The sequence below is a fragment of the Phyllostomus hastatus genome, unplaced genomic scaffold (genome assembly GCF_019186645.2).
Source record: "Phyllostomus hastatus isolate PE091 unplaced genomic scaffold, TTU_PhHast_1.1 phas_contig_29, whole genome shotgun sequence".
Classification (NCBI taxonomy): Eukaryota; Metazoa; Chordata; class Mammalia; order Chiroptera; family Phyllostomidae; genus Phyllostomus; species Phyllostomus hastatus.
This window is the reverse complement of record NW_025333835.1, coordinates 26379151-26402571: the sequence shown is the minus strand read 5'-3', so window position 1 is coordinate 26402571 and position 23421 is coordinate 26379151. Positions and strand designations below refer to the sequence as shown.

The window sequence follows — 23421 nt, the reverse complement described above, 5'->3', positions numbered from 1 at the left end:
GAATTATAACATTAAATGACTAAACTAGACTTTTCTCAACATGCTGAGCTGATCTTAATGATTTAAGTAAAACATAATTAGAAAGGAAATCTAGGACTTCCAGTGAAGATGGAGGCATAGGTAAACACAGCTTGCCTTCTCGCACAACCACAGCAAAACTTAAAACTAAATGACAAAAGAACTATCACCCAGAATTAACAGAAAATCAAGCTGTATGGAAGCCTGGCAGCCAAGGAATAAAGTCACATTCATCCAGACGGGTAGGAGGGGTGGAGACACGGATTGGGCAGTCCCACACCCACATGTGGTGGATAAAAATCAGGAGGGATACTTCAAAAGTGGGGGATCCCAGCCCTGCACTAGAGCACCCAGCACAGAATTCCAGTGCCAGGAAGACAAGTCTCCATAACTTCTGGCTGTGAAAACCAGTGGAGGTTGGGACAGTGGAAGAAACTGTGGGATTCTCAGGCATCTCCTCTTAAAGGGCCCGCAATGGTCTTAGGACCAATGCAGACTCACTCCCTCTGGGCTCCAGCACCAGGGCAGCAGCTGGGAAGGGCACTGATGGCATACAGGGAGAAACTGAAGTCCCTGGCATCAGGGTGAGTGCTGGGGGACAGCTTCCTCTGGGACAAAACTCCAGAGGCTAGGCATCAGCCATTGTCCCTTTTCTGAGCCTTCCCAAACACAGAGCCATAGAGCAGCGACCCATATCAGATCCATCGACCTGGTTCACCCAGGTTGCTATACCCTGGTGATTACCTAAGGCTTTGTCTAATCCAACTTACAGGTGCACTGTTCTGCAATAGGCCATGCAACTAACACAGGGAGTCAAAGCAGCTCTACCTAATACATAGAAACAAGTACAGGAAGGCTGCCAAAATGAACAATATGGCCCAAATGATAGAACAGAACAAAATTCCAGAAAAAGAACTAAAAATTGGAAATGAGCAATCTATCAGATGCAGAGCTCAAAACACTTGTTATTAGGACACTCAAGGAACTGATTGGGTACTTCAATAGCATAAAAAAGACAGAGGCAGAAGTAGAGGTTACACTAAGTGAAATAAAGAAAAATTTACAGGGAGTCAACAGTGGAGGGGGTGAAGCTGAGCATCAAATCAATGATTTGGAATAGAAGGAAGAAAAAAATTCAATCAGAACTGCAAGAAGGAAAAAGAATAAAAAAACAAAACAAAGATAGGCTAAGGAGCATCTGGGACATCTTCAAATGTACCAACATTCAAATGATAAGGGTGCTGGGAGAAGAAAAAGAGCAAGAAATTAAAAACTTATTTGAAAAAAATAATGAAAGAAAACTTCCCTAATTTGGTGAAGGACATAGACATACAAGTTCAGGAAGCATGGAGTCCCAAACAAGTTGGACCTAAAGAGGACCACACCAAGACACATCATAATTAAAAAGCCAAAGGTTCCTGGCTGGCATTGCTCAGTGGATTGAGCACGGGCTGGGAACCAAAGTATGGCATGTTCGATTCCCAGCCAGGGCACATGCCAGGGTTGCAGGCCATGACCTCCAGCAACCGCACATTCATGTTTCTCTCTCTCTCTCTTTCTCCCTTCCTTCCCTCTCTAAAAATAAATAAATAAATCTTTTAAAAAAAGCCAAAGGTTAAAGGTAAAGAGGTAATCATAAAAGCAGTAAGAGAAAAACAGATAGTTACCTACAAAGGAGCTCCCATAAGACTAATAGATGATTTCTCAAAAGAAACTTTGCAGGCTAGAAGGGACTGGCAAGAAATACTCAAAATGATGAAAAATAAGGACCTACAACCTGGATTGCTCTGTCCAGCAAAGCTATCATTTAGAATTGAAGGGCAGATAAAATGCTTCCAGACAAGGGAAAGCTAAAGGAGTTCATCATCACCAAGCCCTTATTATATGAAATGTTAAATGGACTTAAGAAAAAGAAGATCAAAACTATGAACATTAAAATGGCAATAAATTCACAACTATCAACAACTGAATCTAAAAAAAGAAACTAAAACAAGCAGAACAGAAACAGAATCAGATCTTTTGGAGGGTTATCAGTTGGGAGGGGGAAGAGGGAGGATGGGAGGAAAAGGTGCAGGGATAAAGAAGTACAAATTGGTAGGTACAGAGTAGACAGGGGGCTGTTAAGAACAGTACAGGAAATGGGATAGCCAAAGAATTTATATGCATGAGCCTTGGACATGAACTAAGGGGGCATTTGCCAGAGGGAATGGGCATACCAGGTGGAGGAGGGGAAAGGGGGAAAGTTGGGACAAAAGTAGTAGCATAATGGATAAAATATATTTTTTTAAAATCTCCCTTCCTCTAAAGGCATTTAATACTTCCAAAGCAAATATATTTCTTTTCTATACTGTCTCTATCTGATTGAGACTAGTTTAAATTGTTAGTTCTTCTCATTAGGCAGTTTTCTTTAGTTTGTTTGAAATGTTCCTGGTTTTTTTTCTAACTTTCTTTTTACACCTTTCCCTCTTTTTAAAAAAAAATTATCTATATCTTGCTGGGCTTACTCTAATTATTATAAAAAAGATTAATAAGGATTCTAGTGGTTAAGCTCATATCAATTAATTGTGAAAGGATTTACCCAGTTTTTTTTTGCTTTAAGTATGTTTTAAGCAGCTTATTCTCATATTCATATCTGCATCCATTTTTAATTGTTTGCTGAATTTAATCTCTTTATCAATGAAGTCTTTGAGGAAAAGAGACATTGTGCTATAGATTAATCTCTTCATTTCTAATGAGTACTGGGCACTGGCGATTATTTAAATAGTATCAGAAAGACAGTGGTTAGCCAACTTAACATGTTCCTTCTAAAGAAAGCTAAAGCTTCTGCTGCTTCAGTCCTGAACAATCAGGGTGTTTCCTGAGTGCAGAGTCAGGAAATACTTTACTTTTGAAGCAATAACGGTTATTCCTGGAAGGTTTTATAGTTGGCTGCATAGTGATAACGTGGACTTTCAACAAATGCAGTGAAATTACTGCTGCCTTACTTAAAAAGAAAGCTTCTTAAGTGCGACAGAAGGTTTATGCTGAGGATTACATCGGTTTGGTTTATTCGTTGCTCTTGGAGAACGACTCTCCCCTGACTTCCTGAGTGAAGGTATCTTTCCTTAGTGCTTTTAATCTAGATTTTGATCCAGTGTTTGACTGTTTAAACATTATTGTGTTGTAGTTGTAGAATTTGCTTCTTCATCAGGCAAAATGTAATTTCTGCAATACCACTGATTGCTTGAAGTGTGATAAATAATTATGATACTTAATGAGAAATAACAGTGTGGCATTCAGGGATTTAGTGGGAAGTTTCTTTTAATCTGGAGTGAGGAATTGCTTTAATGTTTGAATATTTGAAAGTTGAATCTAAATTCTTTTAGTGAGATTATTAAAGCGTAATGACAAAATACTATCTAAAGGTGGCACTGTGCTTTTTCGAAATAATCATGAGGCATTTGAAAAAAGCCCTGTTCATTTTATTGTTTCCTGAATTGATTATTGTGTCACTGGAGATGAATAAGTTCAATGACTTACAATATTTCTAACTTAACCATAGAGGTAATTTTCCATCTCCTTTAGTGACATTGTGACAGAAATGAACCCACAGAAATTTGGATCTAGACCTTAATTGGCTATGTTATCTGTCCCCTTACCTTTCCCGGAGAGGAAACTGCAGGAAGCAGAATAGCAAAAATTTCTGCCTGAGCTAGGGATAGAACTCAAACCTTTCTCAATCTCTACTTTGGTAGAGTTTTTTGTCATTATTATTGTTTGATGTTAAAGATTATGTGCTGCCACAGAATAAAAATCTTGCCTTGAGTTGGCATTAAGTCCTCATCGGGCTCTGTGGGATGCAGGCAGATTCTGAGCCACGGCGTTTTTCGTATCCAGAGTGCGGGTAACCAGAGCTTGAAGCACGAGTGTGCAGCTCGAGGTGCTCCATGGCATCTGGAGATGATCCTGGCACACGCATTGGCTTCCCAGTTGGGGTAAGCACTGAGCAGTGTGGAAAGTCGTGCTTTCGGTTTTGGGAACTGCCAGGTGTCTTGAATTATCAATAGGAATTTAATAAACCTCTCTCGCTCCCAGAGAACTTGTGTCAGGGTTCTGGGTAGTTGTTCACCACTATTTATATGCCTGTTTGCTGACAGCGGTCAGCAACCGCTGACCAATATGCCTGTTGATTGCTCTCAATTAATGTCTCCATTTGATTGCTATCAACTTTAACTGGTCCACTAGACCATGGAGCATCATCCAGTAAGGAATCTCCAGCATGAAACGTCGCAAACCACTTTTGACACTTTCAATCAGTCACAGCACCTTCTCCATACACTGCACAAATCCTTTTTTTTTTTGCATTTCAGTTGCATTTTTACCTTTCATGAAATAATAAAGCATAATACACTGAAAATGTATATTTTTTCCCATCTTCAATATTAAAATGGTTGCATAAAAATTGACCAATTTTGATAAGTTTTTTTAAATGCACACTGAAAGTTGTCACAATACAATCTAACAAAATTGTTTCGAGTGAAGTTAAAGACAACTAAGCACTATTAGAGCCATCTTACAGGAAAAAACAAATGACATTTTTGACCAGCCCAATATAAGCTGGATCATTAACTGAATTACTCAATACATTTAGGTGTTGGGCTTTTACCCATGGTCACAGGGATTGTCCTGTGAGAGTACAGAAATCCCACAACTAACCACTCTTTCATGTAAGAGCTCTCAATATAATGGAAGAAAAAATGTACAAGCATCAATATGGAGTAATTGATGCTTGTTCCACAGCTGAGGTGGAACTGACTTTATTTGCAGTTTCAATGGTGGGATACAATATAACTTTAATACCCCACCAAAATAATTTAAATATTTGTAAAAAGATAAAAATTTTTCAGGTCCCAAAATATCCTACCTATAATATTTCTGATTCCATACTTTTATAGAGACATGTTTGGAAATTTAGGAGCATTTGGGTTGCAAAATCAGATGGAAAGTATTTAGTAAAAATATGTTTTTGAGGGAGAAGGGATCATTCTATCTTAGAGCTTTGCCCAGTGCACTAGAATCATCTTACCTTCAGCAGGGTTTAATGTCAGCTAGCTCCCTCTCCACAGCTTTGAACCTTGTCAGGTACAAAAGTAAAAAGAAAACATCAGAACCCTTTCTGGTGTGGCTTGGTTGGCTGGAGGGTAGTGCCCTAAACCAAAAGGTCACAGGTTCTATTCCCAGTCAGGGCACATGCCTGGATTGCGGGCTCAGTCCCCAGCTGGGGAGCCTGTGGTTGGCAACTGATCGATGTTCCTCTTGTATTGATCTCTCTCTCTCTCCCCCACCTCCCTTCTCTCCAGAATGAAAAAGAAAGAAAATGTCAGAGAGCAATGTTTCTGTGTCTCTCCCTTCTTCTCTCTCTATCATGAAAAAATAATAACAATAAAAAGGAAACTGTCACAGCACTAAGGGTGACTGTCATGCTTTAGTACAAAACACCTGACTTTTTTTCTGAGTCATGTCAGGTGTTCAGGGTGAGTCACAGGAAACACCACAGCCAGCTGAAATTTTTGTGGTTTTATTTTTTTAAGTTTTTAAAAATTAAATCACTATTTTATTTTTTAAAAGATTTTATTTATTTATTTTTAGAGAGGGAAGGGAGGGAGGGAGAGAGAGAGAGAGAGAGAGAGAGAGGGAGAGGGAGAGGGAGAGGGAGAGGGAGAGGGAGAGGGAGAGAGAGAAACATCAATGTGCAGTTGCTGGGGGCCGTGGCCTGCAACCCAGGCATGTGCCCTGACTGGGAATCGAACCTGCGATGCTTTGGTTCTCAGCCCACGCTTAATCCACTGAGCTATGCCAGCCAGGGCTTCTTTTGTGGTTTTTAAATTGTGAATCCTCTGACAATGTATCCCAAATAATCACGTGAAAAAGAAATTCTAGATTTAGAATTGGTGCTAGAACATTCAAAGATGCACTGTAGATGTCTGACTGTGAAACAACACTGTAGATAAGATGCTCTCCTCTTTTTCCAAAGATAAAAATTACCAAAACAGTTTTTTATGCCAATACACATATTGAGGGTCTACTCTGTACCATGAATTATTCCAGGCTCTGAGCATTCAACAAGGAAAAAATGAAAAAAAGGGAGGAAGGAAAAAAAGAGACAGAAATTACCAGTCTCCTAGAGCTTACATTTTAGCAAATAAATTATACAGAATGCTATTGGTAAGTGCTATACAGAGTACTGAAGTAGGGAAAAAGTCCAGGGCAATGCTGGCCGTGTGTGTGTGTGTGTGTGTGTGTGTGTGTGTGTGTGTTGGCTTGGGGGGAGAATGGATGCTACCTCACAGGTGATACTAGCGCATGGACTTAAATGAGGGGAGGGAGTGAGCCTTGCAGTTATGTGGGGGAGGAGCATGGAGGTCAGAGACCCTGAGAGAGGAGTGTGCCTGTGTGTTCAGAGAAAAACTAGGAGACTGGGGTGGCTGCAGCAGAGTGAGTGAGAGGGAGTGTTACTTAGGAGTAAGGTCAGAGCTAATGAGGGAGGGATGGAAAGGTGGAAACCCAGGTTGGCTCTCTAAAGATAACATGGAGGATGCGTAGCCACAGTGCACATTTAATCGACGTGTATGTCATGCAGATGGCAAGGGCCCTGTAGGACATTGTAAGGAGCTTGTCTTTCACCCTTTATGAAATGGGGAGCTTGGAGGATTTGCAGGTGAGTAACGTCAGAAGTTTAAAAAGGATCCTTTTGATGTTTGAGAATAGATTGAAGGGGGCAAGGAATACCAGTTACAAGGTTATTGCTGCAAACCAGATGAGAGATGATGAGTAGTATTCCATTGTGTGGATGTACCACATTTTGTTTATCCATTCACTCTTTTCTTCAGTAAAGTTGAGATATAATTGACATATAACATTGTATTAGTTTAAGGTATACAACATAATAATTTGATACATGGATGCATTGTGAAATGATTACCACAATAAGTCTAGTAATAAGCATATTACATCCCCAGAACTTACCTTATAACTAGAAGTTTGTACCTTTGACCCCTTCACCCATTCCCTCCACTGTTTCTATGAACCTGTTTTTTAAATTTTTATTTTTAGATTCCACGTATAAGTGAGACCATATAGTATTTATCTTTCTTTGTCTGACGTACTCAGCAAAATGCCCTCAGGGTTCATGCATGTTGTCCCTAATGGCAGGATTTCCTTTTTAATGGCTACATAATATTCCGGTGTATTTATGTGCACACGCATTTCCCATCTTCTTTATCTGCTTATTTACTGATGGGCACTTGGGTTGTTTCCGAATTTTGGCTACTGTGAATCATGCTGCAGTGAACTCAGGGGTGCAGACAGCTTTTCAAGGTAGTGATTCTGTTTCCTTTGTGCTTATACCCAGAAATAGAATCACTGGGTCCTGTGGTAGTTCTATGTTTAATATTTTGAGGAACCTCCATACTGTTTCCCATAGTGGCTGTACCAATTTACATTCCCACCAACAGCGCACAAGGGTTCCCTTGTTCTACATGTCCTCACTAACACTTACCTGCTTGTATTTTGATGATATCATTCTAACAGGTGTGAGGTGATGTCTCATTGTGGTTTTGATTTGCATTTCCCTGATGATTAGGGAGTATTACCTGTTAATGAACATTTGGGCTGTTTCCAGTTTGGGGTTCTTTTGACCAAGGCTTCTGTGAATATTTGTACACAAGCTTTTGCATGGGCTTATGTTTTCGGGCTTCGGCTAAGTCTTAGCAGTGCCATGGTTGGATCCTGAGTTAAGCCTGTGTTTAAGTCCTGAGAAAGTGCTGAGCAGTTTTCTGCAGGGTGTGTGCCGTTGAACATTTCTGAATGCAGTGTATGCAAGTTCCGGTTGCTCCACGTCCCAGTGGGCTCTTGGCCTTTTCGATGGTAGCCACTCTAACAGATGTGTAGCTGTGTTATTTTACTATGGTTTTAAGTTGTTTTTTCCCTGATGGCTAATGCTGATAAAGGGTGTCTGGATTTTAATCTATCCCTCCAGGAAGTTTATTTCATGTTCTTTGTTGAAACTTTTGTTCCTTTCAGCTGAGACTCATAATAACACTTATTCATTCATTCATTCATTCATTCAGTGAATGAATGAATGAATGAATGATTTTCAGTCATTGCACTTTTAAAAATTTTATCTTTTCCCCTTCATTTTGACTTTTGATGCCCTTCATAATAACTTTTGAAAGTACTCAAAGGATATACTCTGATTTATTAAAGGTTAGCAGTGGCCTGTATTATCTCATGGTTTTGTTCCTGGGAAATGAATACATTTAGAATGGGAATGTATAATACTGATATCATTAAATGTCCATCTTTTAAGGCATTTTTGTCTGAGAGTACAATCGAAATTTGTTTTCCCTTATGTAAGGTCTCACGGTTACTTTTCATATTTTATCATTTAGTAGGAGAATGCATTCTGTGTGATAATAACAGGTCTGGGTCAACATACGCTATTTCTAAAGAGTCAACCGAAATAAGTGTGTTTAATTATTTTCTTTAGGTTCCTGAGGTGATCAGCAGCATAAGGCAGTTGTCTAAAGCTGCCATGCAGGAGGATGCCAAGCCCAGCAAAGACGCGGAGGACGCCTTCTACAACTCGCAGAAGTTCGAGGTCCTGTACTGCGGCAAGGTGACCGTGGCCCACAAGAATGCGCCGTCCAGCCTCATTGACGACTGCATTGAAAAGTTCAGCCTGCACGAGCAGCAGCGCCTGAAGATCCAGGGCGAGCAGCGTGGGCCCGAGGCCGGCAATGACCGAGTCATCTTCGAAGTCGAGGGGCCCAGTTCACCCTCAGACATTCTGTTGGAGGAAGAGGATGGCGACACCAACACCCACCCTGCCTTACCAAACGTGGCCAGCCAGCCGGCGTTGTCCAGCTCCCGATCTTGCTTTCCTGAGCGGATTTTGGAAGATTCTGGCTTTGATGAACAGCAGGAGTTCCGGTCTCGGTGCAGCAGCGTCACCGGAGTCCTGCAAAGGAAAGTCCATGAGAACAGCCAAAAACCACAGCTGCGAAGGAGACACGCCAGCGCGCCCAGTCACGTACAGCCCTCGGACTCGGAGAAGAACAGGACCATGCTGTTTCAGGTGCTGCCCTGGCACGCTGCCCTGGGCCGTTCACTGTGCGCTGCCAGAGCGGAGCAGCCCGGCGCCCGGCTCCTCCCATTTCCTCGCTCTGCAGTTACCCAGCTTTAATTCTCACCCCTTGGGAAGCAGATCAGGCGGGAGGAGGAGGAGCAGAGGAAAGGGGAGAGGGGTGGAAAGAAAGGCAGAGGTGGAATGTGGATTGTAAGAAATGAGGGGGCAGGGCGGGGAGAGATGGAGAGAAGCGATTGAAGGAGCCTCCTGGAAAGCTGGTGGAAGGAGTAAGAAGAGACGATTTATAATATCACGACTTTATAATAGACGACTTTTAATATCACCAGCAGTTTGCCTTAGGTGGTTCTTCAGTAAGTGTGGTTGCTGGTTTTTAAACAACTGCAGGAAGCCAGTTTTATAGAGGATGTAAAGATGCAACTGGGGAGTGTGATTAGGCGCGGAGGAGAGAGAAAGATTTTAGAGGAAAAAAGTTCAGAGGCTCACAGGTTTATTTTCAGCTGAGATTGCACACACAAGAGAATGTTAAAGAACTACTATAGGCCTGATAATTGACTGGGTTGGGGATTAAACTCATTTGGTGCAAGCTATATTTATTCTAGGTGTAAAATGTCTTAAGTGTAAAAAGTTTTTGAAGTTGTGCAGGGTATAGAAAATAAGTTCCACTTTAAAGAGCTTAATTTGTTACAAAGTGCTGTATGTCGAGTTTCTCTAATCCTGAGTTTGTAAAACTGGAGTTTTGTTGGGGGCGGGGTGGGGCGGTGCTGGAAGAAGGACTGCCCTTTTATCCTGTTGTAAAAAACTCAGGAGAAGGAAATTCCACACCTTGGTAAACAGTCCCTGTGTGTAATATTTGCTTTATCAGAAGTTCATGAGTTCTTTAGATTTTTTTTTAAATAACTCTAGGCATATAAAATGTCTATCATCTTGTCTTTGGGCCCCCTTCTTTGGGCCCCCAGATTTACTCTTTTTCTGAACAAGCCACAGTCCTTGCTGTTTGTTCATTTTTCTGAATGGTGGTTTACTTAAAATTTAAAAAAAATTATCTGCCTGATGGCAAATACAGGGGTGAGCAAAAGTAGGTTCAGAGTTGTGAGTATAGGAAATACAAGTTTATTCTTATATTATTATTGATTAATTATTGTATTTTTTGTCCTATTTGTCCTCTTCATGCTATTATTTTGTACTCTTCCTTATGATTTATCCTTTAGGTACTGATGGCTGGTAATTTAACCTACTTTTGCCTGCCCCTGTATACCTTTTTACTGACCATTTGGGAGAAAGTATGATTATAAATTAAAATGAAATAATTGGTAGTTTTAGAAATCACAAAGTAAGGAAAGGTTGCATTTTTTTTGGAAAGAGAATCACTTTTAATCTGAAAAAAGTTTCTTGTATCTTGTAAATGAAGATCAACATAATTTTTATGATTTTTTTAGACAAAAGGAAGCAGTATGAGGCAGCTGCTATCTGGAGTTGAAATATTGGTTGGATTGGGTGATGCAGCACACGTGCATTATGCATATCTGGATATGGCATTGCAATCTATACTATTAGTTGAATATTTAATTGTAAAGTAAGATGTCAGGTCCTTGTGAATTGAAATTAACTGGGATTTATTGATTTTTATTTTTAAGGTCGGACGGTTTGAGGTTAACCTTATCAGTCCAGACACTAAATCAGTTGTGCTTGAAAAGAATTTTAAAGATATCTCTTCTTGTTCACAGGTATGTATTGAAGTAGAGCACAGTTATGAGGAAACCAGCTAAATGTTGTTTCTAAATTAACCACAAAGTAACTGGGCTTTCACACCTTCGATTGGAATATTCTTTTTAGTTGTAATCGTTCAAGTGGATATGTCCTTAGCCAAGTGCGTTGATGTGTTTGTGTCTTTCTCAGTAGCGAAGTCCTGCCCAGGTTCCTCCTGTCCTAACAGTTGGCCTCATTTTCCTCAGCCCTTTCTTTTCATAGCGTCACTTCGTGAAACTCCTTCCACCGATGGAGTTTTTGTGGTGACGAGTTCTCCTGAAAAGGCCTTCACAGACAGTGTTTCTCCAAATCTCGGGCAGTGGGACTTGTGGGCATCACTGAGTCATGTTTGTTCTGTACTCGGTAACCAGGCAGTGAAAGGAGAACCAGCACTTTCAAGTTCTATTGATGTAAACGCTAAATTTTGAAAACTAGGCTTTGGAATGTTCATGTTCTTTTATTTGTTTTTAATTCACGCACTGTATATTTGAAAGTCGTTTGAATAAGTGGCACAGCTAAATGTGTATAAGGTCATATTAGGCACTGACCAGTGTCCTAAGTACCATACTAATAATTTAGAATATGCCAAAGGTAAAACTACCTAAATATATTGTAGAAATAGAAAAAAATGGAAGATGTTGGAGTAGAGGGAGCCTCTAAATCTAAATATGGGCAGGTTTTAAAAATGCAACGCTTCCTCTGAGGAAGTCACGGGAACAGAGAAGGACTAACTTCTGTTCTAGCAAGGTGACTTAGCTGTACCTACAGGGAACTGGGTCTCACCAGGATCCCTTCCTACAGTTCAGTGTTGGAACGTCAAGACTGTCTTTTTTTGTTGTTTTAATTTGGAGTTAGTGGTACCATAGATATGATATTCAGACATCTTCCCTTTTGAAAATGACAGGTTTTGCCCTGGCTGGCATAGCTCAGTGGATTGAGCGCGGGCTGCGAACCAAAGTGTCACAGGTTCGATTCCCAGTCAGGGCACATGCCTGGGTTGCAGGCCACGGCCCCCAGCAACCGCACGTTGATGTTTCTCTCTCTCTCTTTCTCCCTCTCCTCCTTCTCTAAAAATAAATAAATAAAATCTTTAAAGAAAAGAAAATGACAAGTTTTTATATGACTTGTTGATTATTCACCTCAGCCTCAGCTAATGGTGCTTCATTTTGTTCTGTTATGTGGAGACATAAAATTATGTTGTAAAGGTAAAAATGTTCTACTCTAGTAATGAAAAGAGGCAGCATCTCTCTATAGGAAGAATATATCGCAAATTGCTAATTTCCTATTTAAAGGGTGAAAAATTGGGTAGAATGATTATCCACTTTCACAGAAAAAGTATTTAAATAGCATTGTCATAATTATCTGTTTACTGGGAGTCCCTGCAAGGTCAAAAGCTCTGTGAGGGCAGGTAGCTTAGTCTGTGGTATCTGTCGTGTTCTGTAGAGCATCAGAATAAGATTCGTTAAGACAGATCTTCACACTTAGGTATTCCATAGTGTGGAGTGGATATTTCCATATGTAGGTCCTTGTGTCAAGTACTGGGGAGAGGGTGGCATATGAACCAGTGGAGTGACTGCCCCCTGCCCCAGAGCACAGGGAAGCATCCTAAAAAAGTGCCTCTCACCCCCACAGTCCCCAAGCCTTTCAGTGAGAAAAATGGCAATGCTCATTGAACACCCAGGGGGGAAAATAGATAAAGGGGGGTGGGAAAACCAAAACAAAAAGAACCAGCCAAACCAAATGTGTAAAACAGGCAGTTCAAATGTGATTTTCCTTTCTTTTTTAAGTAAGCTTTCTATTCTGACATTCTAGACCTGAAAAAGAATTGAACGAAAATATAACAGGAATTTGTGGAAAGTCCTTGAAAGAAATAATTGTCCAGTTAACTTCTGCTCCTCGCTGAGTGGCCCTGCTCCTTACTGCTCCCTTCCACAGCACTTAACTGGTACAGTGTGGCCACATTCAGGAATTGAACTGGTGCAGTGCAGCCACATTTCAGGAATAGGCTTGCTTTTCAACACATGCACACCTGCTAATGTTCCCTTCTTCAGAATCTGTGGGGCCGTGTCCCTGGCAAGTGTGAGGAATAAGACAGTGGTTTTCTTTACTGGAAGCAGGGCCACTGCTCAAAGACTCCCTGAGCTAATGAGGTCCTATGAATGTTCCCCCTTTAGTACTAAGCTAGTAAAAGATATTCTTCAATCACTAAAGAGCTGTACCAGATGGAGCCGACTTTTACCTCATGAATTGTCACCTCACTCCTCTTTATTGACTTTTTCCTTTTTATCAGAGTTGATTTCCTTTTTCCTGTCTGTTGGACACCTTGAGCTTATTATTACAAGAATAGTGGTTACCATTTATCAAATGTGCCAGGAACGATGATAGATATTTCTTAGTTCCCAATCACAAAAATTTCTTACAGTCAGGAGAAATGGGGCCTCATAGGTAAGTACTAGCAGCCCAGCGTGATGCCTCGTACTGAGCAGGTGGTCGAACTGAGACTGAAGCTCCGATCTGTGTGCCTCCAAAGCCCTTTTTTTAAAGATTTTTTCATTGGGGTTTAGGCTGACTGCACAGCAACGATAAATTATTGCCTAACTGGCTTTTCAAAGTCCTGGGCTTGCTATTAAGATAACAGGGTACTGTCTACTAATTGTTTATGAATGTATTCAGGCTGATTGAGATTCACAAATGATTCAGAATTTTTTATTAAGTGTAGCTGAGGTTCTTTAGCCTGCATTCAGGAAGTATGGTGATTGGTGGATTTGGATAACTGACACCTGCAACAATTTCTTTAATGTATTGTCTTCTAGCTGGTGTGGCTCTTTAATGTCTGTAAGGAGACAAATATTCTTGTATTTTTCATGTACACTTTTGGGAACGCCATCATTTCATTGGAGCATTGTTAGATGTAGTTTTTTTGATTTTCAGCCTCGTATAGACAAGAGCAGGGTTTATGATGAATCACCAGACTGCCTGTTCTAAGAAGACCAATAAATTGTAAATTCCATTACTTGCAAACACTGAGAAGCACTTTTATTACAAGAGACTGTGGATCATGCCATCATATTTTTTTTCCTGTGGCCCTGAGTAAATAGTGCTTGTCTGAAAAAAAAATAAGTTTTTGTTCGCGTCCTTTACTTTATGTATCAAAAGTCCACCGTATGAATTTGTTATGACATTACATCCCTGATCACAGCGCTGTAGGGAGATTTGCAGAAGTGTGACAGTATAGAACTGATGTTGATTTCCATGGTGTTGTTTCAAAAGGACATATTCCCATGAACACCCCCTTCTCTCCCTGCTCCAGGGTATAAAGCACGTCGATCACTTCGGCTTTATCTGCCGGGAGTCAGCAGAGCCCGGGCTGAGCCAGTATATCTGCTATGTGTTCCAGTGTGCCAGCGAGTCTCTGGTAAGTGGTGCGATCGCTCCTGCCCAGGTGGCCGGCTAATGGGCCATACACGTCTTTTCTGAGCCAAGCCTCCCAGAGCAGCCATTACCGGAAAAAGGAGGGGACAGCCAGAAATAGGTTTCTGCTCTTTAGAGCAGCACAGCAGTAGGAAAAACAGAATTTGTCATGGTGGGCCCTGGCCAGGGGCCAGCTGGATGGAGCGCTGACCCGATACGCCAAGGCTGTGCGTTTGCTCCCTGGTCAGGGCTCGTACGAGGGGCAACCAACAATGTGTGAATAAGTGGAACAACAAATCGATGTTTCTATGTCTCTTTCCCTCTCCTTTACTCTCCTTTTCTCTCTCTAAAATCAATACATAAAATTTAAAAAAAAAGTCATGGTAATTTTTAAGTCAAGATACTTTCTTGAGCTTAGTAAATCCAGTCATCTTACTAGGAGGCAAGGACAAGTCTAATAATAGGAGGAGAGCTGTGACTTTTTCTGTTGCTTGTGTAAGAAGATAAGGAAGGCCTCTGACTCTTTAGTCTTAATTGCTGCAACATCTCAGAATAGATAGTGCTTATACAGCAGGGCAAAAAATGATTTTATTTTATTTCATTAGCCCTGCCTTTATTTTTAAAATACTTCATTTTTCTATGGCCTTATTTTAGCCTTCACTTTCTTTCTTTGGAATTGGAAAGACCACTCTTGTCTTCACCACCCCTCACCCCCCACGTTCCATACACCTTTTATGGCGGCTACTGGAGTTTGAAAAGAAACATGTAAGGCAAACTTGGAAATACAGCTGAGTAAATAAAAGTATATTGATATTTTCCCTATAATTTCTTACTTATTCTTCTACTTGTGTTCTCTTTCCTAACCATTTTAACACAAACCTTCAGATATAACAGCAACACGTGAAGAAGAAAATTTCCTTGGACAGATAATCCTCCCACAAATATTTCTTCCACACGCCACTTAGATGTGTTTAAATAAGCCAGGCAGCATTCTCTTTGTGTCCTTGGTGCACGGGTCCTGTGTAACTCGTGCTTTCTGTAGACTCGGTGTGGAGATGTAGTGTAGGAATGATGACGGCATGGGAGTGAATTGGTACAAAGATACTTCCTGGGGGGGTGCCTTCTGGATCTCACCCTTTTCCTCTAGGGATTATAGCATTGTTATCATCCACAGTGTCTTACTCAAGAGAGATCCATTTGAGTTTTGTTCTCGCTCTAGGTAAGTAACCACACCTGTGAGAAATCTAAGTGTTGATGTCTAGATGACTACTGTGTAACAGTTCAGTTCAGGACTGGAGATGGAAATGGAGGGTTGTTATGATGTCAGTGACAGTTGAAGCATGGGAGGGGGTGAGTAGCCAGGGGCAAGGAAGAGCGAGAACACTGAAGAGAACCAATGATACAAAACTGGAAAATGCCAACCAAGTAAGAGGTAGGTAGAGCCTGATAATGTAGGGTAGCCTGCCGCACATGCCTGCTCCTCCCCAACCCCTGCCTGGCTCACCCCTCACTGCCTCCCCACTCGGTTCCTCTTCGAGCTAAGACTGATTTCCCCCCGTGTTCTGGAGCCTTAGCTCCCCTGCCTTCCGCAAAACCATCATATATTCCATATTTTTTGTTGGCAGCTCCATTCATCTAACTTCCCAATTTAGAAACCACAATGCATTCTTCTTCACCTTCTCTATTTACTGTTCACCAAAGTCCATTGACTCAACACGGAAATGTCCCTTATATCCATCTCACCTCCTTTTTCTCTCTGCTCCCTGACTCTGGGCTTTTATCTTCTTAGTCTCCCTGCCCCTGGTTCGATGTCCTCCATCCACATTCTATATTACACTATAGTCTTCCTTCTCACAGTAGTTCTTCATCAAAAACCAGTTTAGCCCTTGCTGGTGTGGCTCAGAGGATTGAGTGACGGCCTGCAAACCAAAGGGTCACACTGGTTCAGTTCCCAGTCAGGGCACATTCCTGAGTTGAGGGCCAGGTTTCCCAGTAGGGGGTGTGTAAGAGGCAACCACACATTGATGTTTCTCTCCTTCTCTTTCTCTTGCTCTTCCCCTCTAAAAATAATAAAATCTAAAAAAAAAAAACCCCAAAACCCCAAAAACAGTTTAGACCTCTTTTTTAGGGGACAAAATCTACATCGTCTAGCATGGCAGAAGGGCCTGCCTTATTGTTCCTCTGTCCCCACTGAAGGCCCCCCGCTTCCAGGATGGTGTCCTCACACATGCTGTTCTGTCCGCTACACTTCTCTGGGCCGGACCTCGGAGGCTGGTGTGATGATTGCTGTGACGGTGCTTTCATTTGGTTTGCTGCTGAATCAGCGAATGGTTTGCGCGTGCGACACAGGAGTGCTAGGGTTTCAGTGAGTGGCTGGGGCTCCCTGTCAGGCAGGGGCAGGGATGGAGACGAGGTGGGCCTCAGGCGTCTGCCCTGCCACCACACAAGGAGGTGGTGCGTGCCTTCATTATCTATTTTTACAGTCTCTTTCATGCTGCTTCACTGGATGGGAAGCAGGCTTGGCCTTGCCCTGCCCTAATCTGAGTCTACTTCCTCTTCTTTTCTACCTGGTACTTTTTGGGACCCAGCTTAAATATCACTTTCTAGTGAAGGCTTTTCTGACGCCTGTTTTCAGGAATTGACTTCTGTAGTCACTCTGTCGTCAGAGCTCTTGTGACACCTTATTCACAGGTCACTCACAGTTCCTGCAAATCCCCACACTTATGTATTTGCTCACAACTTTCTACTCCAGGAGGTTATGAATCCCACAGAGTTAGGACCCTTCGTATTCTTGTCATATGCTCCAGCGAGTGTTTCTAGGATGCTAGCTGGGTGCCTGTGAAGGGTATTTTGAGTGATGGAAGGTATTACTCCTAACTTCAGGCGATCATTTTCTGGGTGCTGTTAACTCTCTCATTCCTGGATTGTCTACAGTAAAAGGAAGACACTGTAAAACCTTCTTATTTCCAACCTCTTTTACACATTTTGTTTTGTGTGTAGTTTTAGTATTTTTGTTGGGCGCTCGTGCATGTGGAATGAATGAGTTTTTGAAACAGCGATTCAGAGTCGAAAGTCTGGGAACATGCTGTGTTTTTCTACCTTAAGACGCTCTGTGACTAGGGCAACAGACTACACTGGCTGAGAATGTCTTCCTCCTACACTGAACTTGACGAGAATCTCAGTTTTGGCACTGCTGTTCTTAAGAACAGGCCTGCACTAGAGCCCCTGAAGCCCTGTTTAATTTTATCAGAAGGCATCTTAACTGAATAGGGAGACGTCAGGACCGCAAGCTAGAAGAAAAATTAGGTGTGAATTTCCTGCAGAACAGAGGATGGCTCAAGCAGCTGACAAATGGAACAAAGCAAAACAATCAAATATTATAGGTCTATGCAGTGTTATATGATTGATGTGGCTTGGCAGTTGTGTAAGACAATATATGGTAAAACCACGCATGCTGACTTCTCTGAGTACAAAGAATACACAATCAGCATTTTTTTTTTTTGCTTCTTTGTAGCAATGGCTATGAATTGATAAACAGTATAGTGCTCTCTGATGGGCCCCAGAGGGTTATTTTGGAAGTTTAGATGCTCAGCACTCCTTCCTTCCTTCTTTTGTGAAATATAGCTGTAGATAAGCAGGTTGATTTTGTTTAACCAATCCTTGAGATTTGGAGACAATGCCATTTCTCTTTTCTCCAAAATTGCTTTAAGAGGTGTGAAAAAAATGGAAGTTACTACTACTTATAGAAAAGGAAAAGGTAAAACTCCACAAATACACATAGTAATGGGAAGTATTTGTTATACTTCACCAGGGCAAGTATAACAAAAAAATAAATAAAGACCCAGGCTACCAAGACTTAGGTTTAATTTTTTCCAGAGGATTAGATTTGATAATCTTTTTTGTATTTTACTTAATCTTTATTGTATTTTATCCATTATCATTTAGTCCCCTTGTACCCCCTGCCCCCAGCAATCACCACACTGTTGTCTATGTCCGTGAGTCCTTTCTCATTTTCACTCAATCCCTCCACCCCCTAACCTCCCCCACCACGAACTGTCCTCCTGCTCTCCATCCATGTAGACTCAGTAATCTTTTTCAGTCCTTACACACTCTGTGATTCTTAGGCTTATGCTATAATGCTATGAAATACCTACCTACATTTAGTGTATAAATGCTTATGAGCATTGTCTTCATAATGGATTTTCACCTAAATTGGATTTACTTGTCCCATCGCATACTTTTCATTGGAAATTTGCTTTTGCTTGATGGTAATGCTAAGAATACTTCTTTTGTGTTTGTATATGATTGATTTATCTTCACCCATTTTTAAACTTTTAACCTTTTAACACAACCTATGACATTTTTTGTTTTATAGCTGAATAAAAGCAATTAAGTTATTCATATTACACTAATTTGAACTTGTAGTTGCTCTGATCCCATGATTAGAACTTATAGGTGGATTAAAAAAATAAAACACTTAAAATTTCAGAAGTCACCTAAACTTTTTAGTAATATTTATGGCTGGAAGAAATTGGTAATCACATTTCAGACATTAAAATGGCCTTTGGTGCCCTGGCTGGCGTAGCTCAGTGGATTGAGCGCGGGCTGGGAACCAAAGTGTCCCAGGTTCGATTCCCAGCCAGGGTACATGCCTGGGTTGCAGGCCATAACCCTTAGCAACCGCACATTGATGTCTCTCTCTCTCTCTATCTCCCTCCCTTCCCTTTCTAAAAATAAATAAATAAAATCTTTAAAAAAAAAAAAGGCCTTCTGTTTCATCTAGAAATAGAAAAGAAAATAGGAAAGTTTATTATTTCAATTGGAGGCTTTTTTGCAATGCAGTATTACTAAATAACAAACAACAAATCTACATGAAAGCTGAGCCCTAAATAAATGAGAAACAAGAATATAGCAATAAATAAACCTCTGCATAAGTAATTGAAATTGCTTTTGAATACATAATAAGGCAAATAAAACCAAAATTGGAAGGGATTAAAAATGTAGTGCTTTTATTTTCAAGAACTAGAAATCTTTATTTTTAATTATAGTGTAAAAGAACACACTTTATGAATAATTCATTTTAATTCATGGAGTGATATAAAATTATTCATAAGCCTTTTAAAATGTTGGTAATATAGTAAAACATAACCTACTAATGACTGGCTACTTAGTGTTCGATCTCTCCTTTTAGTAATATTAGAAGAATAAAGTTTCTTTTTATTCTAGGTTCCGCATGCACTCAAATGCAGAAGTAGAGTAAATCCTTTAACTATTAGATCTTTCTTCAACTAGGTCATAGGGAAAGGGGAATAAGAGTCTTTAAAAAAGAAACAGTTAACAAGCAGTGGTGAATGGTTTTGGATATTAAAGGTAGTTCCGATGAGCCCCTTAGTGCTTCACAGCTCTCCGTGCAGGTGTTAGAATTCGATCTCAGCTGTGCAGCATGTGGGAAAGCCACGTGCGACATGGATGTTTGCTTCCAGAGAAGGCAACACGGCCTGAAGTGGGTTTAACAGAGCCTGAGGATGAGCTGTCTGTGGACTGAAGAAGCAACCAGCAGCCGGGAAACTGGAATGCTGGATTCACACTTGTTGACTGGGTCCCTGGAAGAGCGAGGAAGGAAGCAACTGGCCGCTCGGAAGCAGCTGGCCGCTCTCAAGCTGCCGGCCCAGGGCTGAGACCAGCTGTTAGAAAGCACGATGTCAGGACCTCTTAGTGTCACCAGTCAGGGGCAAAATGGTAATGAACTAGAGGCCACAGAGACAGGATGAGCAACATTTGTAGACTTCTCTAACATTGTGTAAATTGAACTTGTTTCCTCCCCGGAAGTCTGCTTAAATAGGTTTTGGTTTTTTGCACTAAAAAATGATCCAGGAGGACAAAGTAAATAAGATACATATCAACACCAGTGAATAGTAAACCTACTTTGTTGCTCATTATATACTGCAGGTAACTTCCAAAGAGATCTTTATCTGAATACCTAAACAGAGACCCGATTGACTATCCACCCGCCTGGGATAGCATAGCATTTGGTGGGACTCAAAAAATAGCATTCAATAACAGATTAGTATTATATTACACACATTAAAATGGTCTTGTTTCAAACCAGTCAGAGAAAGACAAACACCATATGATCTTGCTCATATGTGGAATCTAATGAACACACTGAACTAACAGGGAAAATGGGGACAGACGCATAGGTGGAGAGCTAGTGGAGGAGGGGAGGGAGGGGGTGGAGGGATTGAGCAAGAAGGAAAAAGAACTCATGGACGTGGAAAACAGTGTGGCGATTGCAGGGGGGAGGGGAGTATATGGGGACTCAATGGTAATGGAAAAAATACAATAAAGATTAAATTTAAAAGATGGTCTTATTTCATCCAACTTTCAAATAAATGTGTAATTAAAGATCTAGCTTCGATTTGCAAGCCAGCACTTAAACCACTGAACTATACCACAGGGCCACAAGATCTAGCTTCAGGAGAGTATTTTCTCTCTCAGATCTGTAGTCATGCCCTGGCCGATGTGGCTCAGCTGGTTGGAGCATTGTCCTGTAAACTGAAAGGTCACAGGTTTGATTCCTGGTCAGGTCAAAACCTAGGTTGCTGGTTCAGTCCCCAGTCGGTGCGCGTGTGAGAGACAACCAATAGATGTTTATCTCTCACTTCGATGTTTCTTTCTCTCTCTCTCTCTCTCTCTCTTTGTCTGTCCCTCCCTCCCTCCCTCTCCCTCTATGATCAACGGGCATGTCCTATGGTGAGGATAAAAAAAGAGAGTTCTGTAGTCATCAAAATTCCATTATTTAGTCAGCATCAACAAAGTCTCACATTGCTGTTGGGATTTCAGTGTGTTACCTTGCTCATGTACTTGTACAGACCTGAGTTCTGTTGCTTCCTGTAGGTGGATGAGGTGATGCTAACTCTGAAACAGGCTTTCAGTACGGCGGCGGCCCTGCAGAGTGCCAAGACCCAGATCAAGCTGTGCGAGGCCTGCCCTATGCACTCGCTGCACAAGCTCTGTGAAAGGATTGAAGGTACAGTATAACTTGGCAAAAGAGAAGTTTGCTTTGGCACTGGGGAAGTGAGAAAGTCGCTATGTCATTGAAAGGTTCTTTGTTTCAATGGAAATCAAGGACCCAAAGGATCATTTCTCATGACCAGTCAAATTTGCGTTGTCAGTCTCTCCTAGGTGCCTGGCGCCTGCCCCTCTTCCTTTCCCCGTCTTCTGTACTCTTAACTTCTCTTTTTCCCTGAAGGCAGACTCAAGGAAGGAACGTGTATTTCCCACAGTTCTTAAGACTGTGCTATGTACACAGTGGGAACTGACCAAATATTTGTTGAATGAAAGAAGAGAGGCAAAACCATTTCAGAAGTCGACTGTCTAAGTCTTTTCTTTTTCAACCCCTTTCACTTGGTGATTATTCCCTTTCCCTAAAGGTTGAAGATGGGAATGAAACTTGTATGACTTTGAGGGACATTTAAACATGAGAGAGATAATTGGTATGATATTATAAAGCATTTTTTTAGAATGTGTTCTTAGGAGGGGAGGGGCATGAGGGAGAGATGACTGACTCACCTTCCCTTTCTTCTCCTAATGGTCTCACTAACAAAAAAGTTTGAAAAATACTGTGTAAGAGAAGAAGCACAACTTAATAAACACTTGTTAAGCGTCTCCTATGTGCCAGGCAGTGGGCTGGGCCCTTGGGACTGAGAAGTGGTTGAGACGAGGACTTGCCCTCAGAAAGCTGACAGAGTGGAGAAGAGAAGACAGGTCTGGAGCCAGTGAGTGCAGTTCAGCAACACAGGTGTTACAATAGGTGGGGAGAGTGCGAACTCCAGGACAGAGCGGAGAATGGTCCGGTTGTGTAAATGTACACTGTGACTTCTCTTGAGTAGGTAGCAGAACTGTAGGCACGTGGCAAAATCGATGACGATAGCAGGTATTTATTGAATATCAATTCAACTCTGTAATCAAGGACTATTTACACGTAATATTCAGATTTTAAAATTTGTAATTATAATTTTATAATTATAATGCACATTATTTTCAAACATATTATATAACCTTTCCAAAAATGGAACATTTTTTGGGTGTATGGTACAGGGAACATTATAAATCTGTGGAGGAAAGGCTGAATTACTCAAGAAATGGTGTTGGATCAATTTGCTATTTAAAGAGATAAAAATTCCTTTTACTCATCCTACTGCATTTCACTGTAGGTGGATCGAAGGCCTTAGTGTGTAGTAAACAGACTATTAAAATCATTCAAAGAAAATAAGAATATTGCTCTGTCCTTAAACAAGTCTATATTAAGACATAAAAATGCAAAACTATTAAAAGAAGACCTTGACAGATTTGATTTTATAGAAATTAAAAAACTTTATGTGACAATGACTGCTTATTTGGAAGTGAAATGATAAGTGACAAATGAGGAAATAACAGGTAGGTATTCAGAATTTGTAAGGACTCTTATTAGCTGTCGGAAAAAGATAAAACCACCAGTAAGAAATTGTGCAAATCATATTAAAATATACTCCTGTGAAAAGGAAATTAAAAGGCCCAATAATAAAAATGACAAGATGCTCGATATTACTGTCTGTTAGAGGCACGCAAATCAAATCAACAAGATACGCTTCGGATTAGTGGCCGGCCGGCAAGACTGCAGAGACAGGGGTGCATTTAGGTGGGTGCTGATGGGAGTGCAGTCAGCACGGCATTTGGGGGCAGCTAATAGAAACCCACTAACCGAAAACTACATATGCCCTGCTAACCAGCAGTTCCGTGTCTTAATAAGGGAAACTCTTATCTAGGTTCAGAAGGTGACATTTTTATCTTCAAGGTTGTATTCTTTGTAAGTAATGGAAAATTGGAAACAACCTAAATGTGCACAATAGGGTAACTGAAGTATGTTCATATAATGGAGCAATTAATGGGAGTGAATTTTAACTGTTTATGAACTTGGATACATCTAACAATGACATTATTTTGTGAAGAAAATAATTTGCTGAATAACACCCATACCTTGATGCTATATTCAGAGAAATACATAAAATGATACCCTGTCCCGTATTTCTTATAAATTTTTTTAAATTTGGTCTACTTTTAGACTTACATTAAAGTTG

At 40.9% G+C, this 23421-nt stretch overlaps 1 protein-coding gene across 2 annotated transcripts in view; it reads left to right on the top strand.

Moving 5' to 3' along the window:
* Positions 1–23421, top strand: part of TBC1D4 (TBC1 domain family member 4) — a 179565-nt gene that overhangs the window by 100514 nt on the left and 55630 nt on the right. For both annotated transcript variants that reach the window (XM_045839012.1, XM_045839013.1), the window contains exons 2-5: positions 8546–9133; positions 10780–10869; positions 14202–14306; positions 21200–21332. In XM_045839012.1, coding sequence (XP_045694968.1) covers positions 8546–9133; positions 10780–10869; positions 14202–14306; positions 21200–21332 — 916 coding nt within the window. The remainder of the gene's footprint in view (positions 1–8545; positions 9134–10779; positions 10870–14201; positions 14307–21199; positions 21333–23421) is intronic.